The sequence below is a fragment of the Dunckerocampus dactyliophorus genome, chromosome 6, assembly GCF_027744805.1.
Source record: "Dunckerocampus dactyliophorus isolate RoL2022-P2 chromosome 6, RoL_Ddac_1.1, whole genome shotgun sequence".
NCBI lineage: Eukaryota > Metazoa > Chordata > Actinopteri > Syngnathiformes > Syngnathidae > Dunckerocampus > Dunckerocampus dactyliophorus.
The window spans coordinates 9,319,892-9,329,734 of record NC_072824.1 but is presented as its reverse complement, the minus strand read 5'-3'; the positions used below and the strand labels follow the sequence as shown (position 1 = coordinate 9,329,734).

The 9,843-nt window shown below is 38.5% G+C and overlaps 1 protein-coding gene across 8 annotated transcripts in view; it reads left to right on the top strand.

Moving 5' to 3' along the window:
* Positions 1–9,843, top strand: part of herc3 (HECT and RLD domain containing E3 ubiquitin protein ligase 3) — a 39,981-nt gene that overhangs the window by 24,228 nt on the left and 5,910 nt on the right. For 7 of the 8 annotated variants that reach the window (XR_008570639.1, XR_008570637.1, XR_008570638.1 and 4 more), the window contains 2 exons: positions 409–592; positions 667–769. Coding sequence is in view for 4 of the 8 variants with exons in the window: in XM_054778440.1 (XP_054634415.1) it covers positions 409–592; positions 667–769 (287 nt within the window). In the remaining 4 variants the exon portion in view is untranslated. Of the gene's footprint in view, positions 1–408; positions 593–666; positions 770–9,843 lie in introns of those variants that run through there. The other variant, XM_054778442.1, reaches the window with a different exon arrangement.

Below are 9,843 nucleotides of genomic sequence, written 5' to 3'. Positions count from 1 at the left end.
TTGTCATTGCATTTTAGTTCTGCTAGGATGATGACGAGTCCGTACATGATTATACGATTTCTGCTTGCAGTGGCTATGTAGTTATGGAAACTCGGGAGCCCGGAAAAATGTCACGGACAGAAAGTAGACGCAAATACACGATCAAAAGTAATTTCCATTGAAAGGCAGTAATCTTATCTTATTTAAATTTCCCTCATTTACTTTTGATCAACGTGTATTTGCGTCTACTTTCTGTCCGTGACATTTTTCCGGGCTCCCGAGTTTCCATAACTACATAGCCCCTGCAAGCAGACGGTAGTTACAGTATCACACAACGTAGCTAAAATTGACAAAGATGTAATTGGCTTGACGTAGCTAATGCCCGAAACGCATGAAGCTAACCTCTGTGGTTGTGTGTGTGTTTTCCAGGAAAGAGTTTGTGGAGGCGTACCTTCGCTACATGTTCTGCGACTCTGTTAGCGATGAGTACTCGGCCTTCGCTTCAGGCTTCCTGAAGGTGTGTGGAGGAGACGTGCTGGCACTGTTCCAGCCCTCTGAGCTGATGGCAATGGTGGTGGGAAACAACAACTACAACTGGGAGGAGATGGAGAAGGTTGAACAACATTATTATCATTAATGTATTATTTATGAATATATTTTATTTCAGTGATATACTTATACCGACAGAATGCGGATTACAAAGGAGAATATTCAGCCACTCATCCAACAGTGAGATTCTTCTGGGAGGTTTTTCATGAGTTCCCGCTGGAGAAGAAGAAGCAGTTTTTATGTAAGCAAACGAATCCTTGCGCAAAGCAGATATGCACACACATTACTGACACCTACAGGACTGGGATGGAACTGCTACTAAACAACTTCCAATGAACAATGTGGCTTTATAGATGTTTATAAACGACAGAACGAGTACACAAACTCTTACGTATTTCTTAAGTTAGTAAGTTTTACGTACAAATGACAGTAGTTAGTCACCTTGTCAGAAAAAGACAAGGCAGTAATCTGGCTTGTAGCATTACGCAGTTTGGTAGTTAACTAGCAGTATTATGCAAAACAACAGTTAATTAGCAATATTATGCCAAAATGATGTTAGTGATGCAGTATGTAGCATCATTTTTCAGTATGACGCAGAACGACATAGTTTGGTATTTAGCAGGCAGTGTAAAACGACAGTCCAAAAAAAAACCTGTTAGCAGGATGAAGCCAACATGACGTAATAAAACATAAAAACATTTAGCAGTATTATGATAACATTTAAGATTATGCAAAAGAAACATTTTATAAGCTAGCTGTATTATGCAAAAACCTACAAAGCTAGTAGTACTAGACCAAACCAACAGTTAGCAGTATCACACAAAAAAAAATAAAACGCAAAAATAACAGTAATATTATGCAAAATCGATGCTGGAACTATTACACATAAACAATATAGTTTGGTAGTAGTATTATGCAAAAACAACATAGTTAGCCTTCAGATATAACAATTAGCAGTATAGTATTATGCAAAACCGATGCTGGCAACATTTCCCAAAAACAACATAGTTTGTGAATAATATTTCCCCAAAAACAATATACAGTCAAACCTGTCTTAGCGGCCACATGTATAGGACAGCCACCTGCCTATAGCGGCCACTGAAAAATCCCCCGCAGAAAATTTACGTGTTATAGACCCTGTATATAGTGGTCAACTGTCTAACGCGGCCACCCATTTTGTATCCCTTGGCCAATATCTGGCCGCATATAGCGGCCAAAATACCGACTCAAGCAGAAGCTTCATGCACAAAAAAGTTTTGTTTTTTAAGCAATGAAGCCGTCGTGTGTAGACTTTAATTACTGAGTCCCAGTTCGACATAAAAAAGCCGTCTTCTTACTTTGCAATGCCGCCCTGAAAAGATTCAATGATGGCCAAAATGGTAATCTTCCCACTTTACAATGCCGTGAATAGATTCTAAAATAGCCAAAACACCTGAATACAACATCTAAAATATCACTTAATTGCCGACTAATTAGAGATTAGAAGCCCATTCAATAAGAAAGGAACGATGGTATTGTTAGTTTACGACAATCTTCGCACCTCCTCCGCACTCAATTGTTCACGCACACACCCATTCATGACTGCTTCACGTGTATCCTGTACATATATCCTCGGGCTCGTTCACTAAAATTTTTATTTCTTGCTTTTAAAATCGTGTTTTAAAAAAAATCAAAGATGGAAATTTGTGACGTTCTGCAGGACAGGAGCGAGCATCCCCTGTCCTGCGCTCTTATTTGGCGTGCTGTGCCTTCTCCGGGGAGGAAGAGGCAGCCGCTTCATGCCTGGTGGCCGCGCAGCTGTGGTCAATTAACATTTGTGGCGGATAAAAGGCCAGCGCCGTCAAATGTGCGGCGCTGGTTCATTGTTGTTATTGATATTACTAGTTTCCTCACTGGAACTGTTACCTAGATTTAGCTACCTGTTTATGTGTCAACAGAGCGTTTTCCCCTATGTCTCTTTGTTTTGCTCCAGTCTTTTTGTGAATACATGTGTGCGCACAAATTCAAAATGGCCTCCAACCTGTCTATAGTGGCCACCTGTCTATAGCGGCCACTTTTGCCGTTTCCCTTCAGTGGCCGCTATAGACAGGTTTGACTGTAGTTAGCATTCAAATACAACAGTTTGCTGTATTTTGTCAAATCGACAGTTAAAGTTGGGAAACAAAAACAACAGTTTGATCTTAGCAAGCAAGCGTGCCGTATCACGCAAAACAATACAGTAACGCAACATTATTACGCTAAATTGACAGTTAAAATTAGTTAATGGTATTTCGCAAAAATAACACTTAGCTAGCTAGTATTTTGCAAATGAAAGTAGTGTTATGCAAAAAATTCCTAAGCTAGTATTTATGTAAAACTTAGCAATACTGTGTGAAATTAGCTAATTGTTCACTTAGTTAGCAATAAGACAAAAGACCAAAATAGTTAGGAACAGCATTACGCAAAAATAACTTGCAAAAATAGCGGTTTAATAGAATTATTACACAAAAACAACAGTGAGCAGTATTACGCAAAACTAACAGTTAGCAGTATTATGTTAAATTGGTAATGGTTTGATTTATTTTGAACATGCATACAAGTTACATTGGAATACATCACATAATACAGTTCACAGTTCCACACGACCAAAAGGGAGTAGGAAGAAGCAAAGCTTATTTAATCATAACCTCCATCTGTTTCACATCAATTGCAATACATTTATTCACTTCTTGTATTCCAAATGTACTCTCTGCTAGTTTAAAATACATAGGGAAATGATAAGGTACTATGACAATGTGGTAAAATAGCTGTCAAGCTTCTTGTCACCATTTGACAGTTAAAGTTAGTTAACCGGATGAAGCAAAAGGAAGTTTGCGCGCAGTATTTTGCAAAAATAAAGTAGTGTTATGCACAAAATGTATTTAGCTAGCAGTATTATATAAAAATTGTAACTGCGTGAAAACGGCACTTAGCAATAAAACAAAAGAAAAAATAGTGAGCCTGACAAGCTGAAAAAATAGCATCTTTAGCAATATGCAAAAAGATAATTTAGTATGTAGAAAAAAATAGTGCTCTGGCTAGCGTTTTTTGCTCGACAGCAGTACTAGACAAAAACGACAGCTTGCAAAACATGACATAGATAGCTATTTTGCTATATAGTTAGTAAGTTATTACGCACAAATTGTAAAAATGCATGTAGTCGACTTGCTAGCAATATTTTGCAAAAACTACAAAGTTCATTAACAATCACACAAAATTGACGTAGTAGTTTTATTTAAAAATGTCAATTATCTAGCAAGCTAGCAAAAAAAAATGTCAGATTGCTAACTATCAGTATTAAGCAGTTACTGTAGCTCACTAGCAGTATTAAGCAAAAACAATGTAATTTACATAACAATGATATTTACTGAACTAGCTAGCAAAAAAACGTCAGATTGCTAGCTAGCAGTATTACGCAAAAGGAACAGTTATGAACAATATCACGCAAAAAAATTATTGTTGATGCATGAAAATCCAAAACATCGTTTTGGATAGAGCATGTCAATTTTGAGAAATCTAGCTAGCAGAAAAAATTGTTACCTCACAAAATATAAATACTGTATATAGTTTATTTAGCTAGACAGTTAGCAATATAACACAAAAAACACAGCTTGCAAAATATGACATAGATATAGTAGCTATTTTGCTAATCAGTTGGCAAGTCATTGTCACTACACAATACGTACCCGGAACACAATCAGTGCTGTGCATGCGCGAGCACTACGTCACTTCCTTCTTTACCTAATTTTTACGACAGCGCTTCTGCGATGTCACGTGCTGTGGTAGTCATTATTTAAATGTATGAACATAAATGGTCAATAACCATACTTCATATATAGAATTTATTGGGGTGTTATTTTATTAAAAGACTTCGTTAGCATGCCGATGTTTCTATCGTCGTCTTACGACATCCACCAAAACTGTGCTACGTAAAAACTTATACGTCATATCTGGTTACGTGTAACATACATAAATAAATAGAATAAAACACATAAAATGCAGTGATATTTCAGTGTAAACAACCATAAGCAGAGTGCAATGATGGATTAATCTAGAGCAGGGGTGGCCATTATGTCGATCGCGAGCTACCGGTAGATCACCAAGGTAGTTTGGATCAATCGCGTAAACGTCACTTTGTAGTTGTCATATGACATCAGTCAGCTGACATTAAGCTCCCCTCCTGATTCGCGCTTGCTCCCCTGCAGCGTTTCAAGCTACACACGAAGATGCAACTTTCATCTTTATTATTGTGATTATGGATGAAATAACTCAGCAGTAAGATGTCTATATCTATAACAAAAGTTATCTGTTCACTTGTAGTGGCTAGTTACATAGAAAAAAAGTGTATTGTTTACTGGCTTTGCTTGGCGTCATGAACTCTCCTACAGAAATCATCGTTTTCTACACGTTCGCTTCTTAAACTATTATTTCATGATGAAATTAAAAATGTGCCCGTTGGTGAAACCTTTTCAGTATGTTGCCTTGACTTGGGCTGCATTGTCTTTTACATCATCATTTTAAATTCTTGTATATGGGAAATGTTTGATAGCAAATGCTAACTGGATGTAATACATGAAGTGTGTGCCCTAATGAACGTTACATAGCTAATGTGACTGACATATTACCAGTACTCAGCTTATGTACACAACTATTTAGGAGTTGTGGAATGATCTTTATTTCCATATTGAAGTGAATTATGATAGCAACCACTTTGATTACCTGTAAACTTTGAAAATGTGAATGTGAAATACTAATCATTAATATTTACAATAGAATTTCAGGGTTTACTGGTGACATTTTCGATATGTGATATGTTTTATAGAAAGAGGTAGATCATTTTGACTTGTACTTGCATGCTGAGAAAGTGCGTGCACTCCTGATATACATGTATAACGTACATAAATATCTACTCATATTTTAATAAATATAGTAAATGTATATACTTTCTATATGTTTAGTAGTAGGTAGATCTTTGGGACTTGGTCATTTTAGCTTGCAGGCTATACAAGTGTGAGCACCCCTGACCTACATAAATACCTACTCATATTTTTTTTAAATAAATATAGTAAATGTATATACTTTCTCTATTTATAGTACTAGGTAGATCTTTGGGACTTGGTCATTTTAAAAGTAGCTCGCAGGCTAAAAAAGTGTGAGCACCCCTGGTCTAGAGGATTCAGCTAGAGTCTTTTTTTTTTTCCTGAACGAAGAAATGCCATCCATCCAAACATATCAACCTAGTGAAAGCATTTTGTGTGTATTTTCTCAATGGCGAAAAAAACGTGAAATCATTTATGGAACCAAGAAAAGTAGTCTTATAAATTATACACTTTCACCATGGATATGATATAAGAAAAATTTTAACGTTTTTTTTATTGCTGCCGTAAAATAGATCGACGGATGGCGTAGACTACACATGCCTAACATGTGACTGCCGAAAAATAGGCCATGAACATGGACTGTTCACGCTTCTGTCCTCAGGACGGAGGTACAGGAGTGTCTAAAGAACGTCTAAAGAACTCGTTCCACCCCACTGCCATCAGACTCTTAAACAGCTGATCAGAACGTTACACTACAGACACTTGAATACCAACCTGAATACTTGAAATACAGCACACAGCTCTTTCATTTGTATATACCCTATTTTCACGACCATATAGATTTTCTCCAAAATGGACGGGGCACCTCGAGTTTCAAAATCTGTTAATGTTGTTGTGTGACTTTGATGAGCGCTCCGCCTAACTGACTGGAAGCATTTCCTACCAACATGCTGCTTATATAGACGACAGGCGGACTTGACTGAGGACAGCAAAGCAAAGGTGGACATGACAGAGGACAGCATGCGGATGTTAAAGGGGGAAGGGTGGGCGTGAAAGAGGACGCTAAAGGCACGCCCCCAGTAGGTAGTACACTAAGTCCCCAAGCAACGAACACAATTGGTTCCAGACGACCATTGTTAAGTCAAATCGTTCTTAAGTAGGGGAAAAGGTAATATTACCAATGATATAGGTACTACATGTACATGTATACATATACAGTATATGTGTATGTATGTAAATATGAGTTTGGATGCAGTAGTAATATTAAACAAGGATAATTAATGATAAAAACAATAATAAAAATGATATAATAATACGTAATGATAAATGTTATTTACCTTTGAAGAGGAGTGGTCGAGCATACGTCGTTGGTGGTAGTGGTGGTGGAGGAGGAGATATTGGGGAAAAAAAGGACAAATGGTTGTCGTCAGACTCTTCTAAAAGAGGTAGTGTTCTGTGGGTGGTGTAGAATTAAGCAGGCCTATTAACTCTTCATAAACTTTAATCACACGCTCTGTCCGGGTTGTATCATACAACTACAATTTAGCTTTCCTTTTAGCTTTCTCTCCCCAGCGTCTTAACTCTTCCTCTGTTGGTCCCATTAGCAGTGTCACAGTGCCCTCTACTGGTCAAGCATGTAGCAGTATAAATATGGCGTTACAGTACAGTACTACAAGGCAAAATACATGAAAAAATAGACCAGTCGGCTTGTGTTCGTATCTCTGAAAATTTGCATGTCGGATGTTCGTAAGTTGGGGACTTAGTGTACATAGTGCAAAACCACATCGGTTTGGCAAAGGACCCTCGAAAATGCCACCTACAAAGAGACAGGCTTAGCACAGCTGAAACTGCAAGCTATCAGTTACGCGGCGGAACATGGGAATCGAGCAGTTGCAAGAGAATTCAAGAGCAACGAAAGGGCGCCATCTATTCATCCGGGCAAGGACTACCGTGGCGCAGGAACTCCTACTGCAGTAAAAAAAAATTGCCGACAAACACATCCAGCCCAACCACATCACCAACATGGACGACGTGCCGCTCACTTTCAACATCCCGGTGAACCACACTGTTGAGAAGAAGGGGACCAGCACGGTAGCGATACACACAACGGGGCATGAGAAGTCTGCTTTTGCTGCTGTGCTTGGTTGCCATGGTAATGGACAGAAACTGCCACCTGTGGTGATTTCTAAGAGGAAGACGCTGCCTAAAGAAAAGTTTCCAGCCGGAGTCACCGTTGAAGTTGCGAGTGGCGTGGGAGCGATAGATGACAGCTAGCGAACACAGCTTCACGAGGACTGGGAGGCAGCGCTGGATGAGTTACGCCACAATTTGTGAATGGATTGTGGATGCTTGCACTGTTGTTCGAGCTTCCGCAAAAGCCGGCATCCTTTCTGAGGAGCCGCACGGCAACGGCAACGACACAGACTCTGACAATGACAAGAGGGAACCTGGCGTGTTTGATGGAGAACTTGCCCCACTGTTCATTTGGGATACAGAAGATGAGGACTTTGATGGATTTGTGGATGAGGATTGATCAAAAATAACATGAGTACATTGTTAAATACTTCAATAAAGTACAACCCAACTCAGTTTTGCTCCTGCTGCCTTTTCAAAAACATACGATAGCATGCATGCTAGCGTATTGTAGCGTCGCTGGGAGCACTTCCTGTTCCCCAGAGTACTTTGCGGTACTGTTTTGGTGCAAGTGCTCTTAAGGTTACATGTTTGAGCTGCATAGTTGTTATTGTTCTACCACACAAATAGCGGTGGTTTATTGTCTGTTTTTGTGTATCTGCTGCTTTGCTGCATGATGTTTTTAGTTGTGCACCATGACTGAGACTGTTGTGTTGAGTGATGACCTTCCACGATTTCCAGTGGGTTTGATAAACTGTATGAGAGTTCTGTTCTTAATCTGCCCTAAGAAATAAAGCACTACCGCTTCCTCACTGACCCTTAGCGCCCGTATGTTTGACCATACCTGTGCCCAATAATATGGTGCGCCTTGTATATGTGCTAAATACAAAAATATCACCCGTAACTGAGACTGCGCCTTTAAATATGGTGCGGCTTATGGTCGCAAAAATACATACTGTACTATTTGTATGCCTGTTTATTTAACTTTTGTCTTATCTATTTTTACAGTATTTTTTATTATGCCTATACTACTTATACTTTTTTTTTTAAAATGCTAGTATTCTGAGTGGACAGCAAAGTAAGAATTTCATTGTAGGGGGAAACATGTTTCTTTACGGTGCACATGACAAACACTTTGAATCTTGAATGTGGACGCGTTCTGCACATGCGTAGAACTGATTGCGTTTCCGGCACCACGTATGGTGACACTCATTACGCACAAATAGCAAAAGTGTTAGTTACTTAGCGATAAAACAAAACAGCAAAATCGTTAGTGAGCGTTACAAGCTGCAAAAATAACATCTTTAGCAGTATGTGTCGCCCCCCTGAAAAGGGGAATTATTGAATCAGGACAAACGGACACAATCTTTCCTCAAGCCACGTTTGTAAAGACTGACAACTGACTTACATGCATTTTTCATACATGTTGCAACATTAGCAGCTTCAACAGAGTGACAGTATTTGTGAAAAATGTTTCAACAACACACACAGTTATTGGCAAAATATTCCTATTATACTAATGTACTATAAAACTTATTTCTAATGCACACTTAAACTGATAGCACACATCAGATATTCTAGCAAATACAGACACATATTAACAAGGAGACTACAATGCCATTTTTCATGTTCCTCTTCACAGTATTACATCATAAACATGGCGGTTCTCTGAACATTAGCTGCAACTCGTTCGGCAGTGCCGTTAGCTTTAGCATTAGCTCGTTTAGACCTCATTAACTTGAAATACGTGCATACACCGTAACACATACGCATTCCATAACACCTTTAAACATTCAATGACACATTCATAAGCATAAACTACTACTTTGGAAGAACAAATGCCTGAAAAGGGGAATTATTGAATCTGGACAAGGAACACGATCTTCCCTCAAGCCACGTTTGTAATGACTGAGGAGGAAGCAGGTGTCCTTAGTATGACGCAAAAGCGGTAAGCGCCCCCTGCTGGAGCCCTACAGTACTACAGACCCTTTCCAAAAAAATTGAATATCAAAGAAAGGTTGTTTAATTTCCATAATTCCATTCAAAAAGTTAAAATTTCATAGATTATAGACTCAGGGCCCACAGTTTAAACGATTTTAAGTGTTTGTTTGTTTATTTTTACATAATTTGGGCTTCCAGCTCATAAAACCCACGAAAACAGGAATTCAAAAAATTTGAATACTGTGAGAAATCAGCCCAAATTTTGCAGGGCATGAATGTTTTAAACTGAGTGTCACACACTAATCATCTACTAAACTCAAATTACCAACATAGTGCATATTATTTAATCTGCCACATATGCAAAAACATGATAATTGGTATGTAGAAAAAATAATGTTAATGG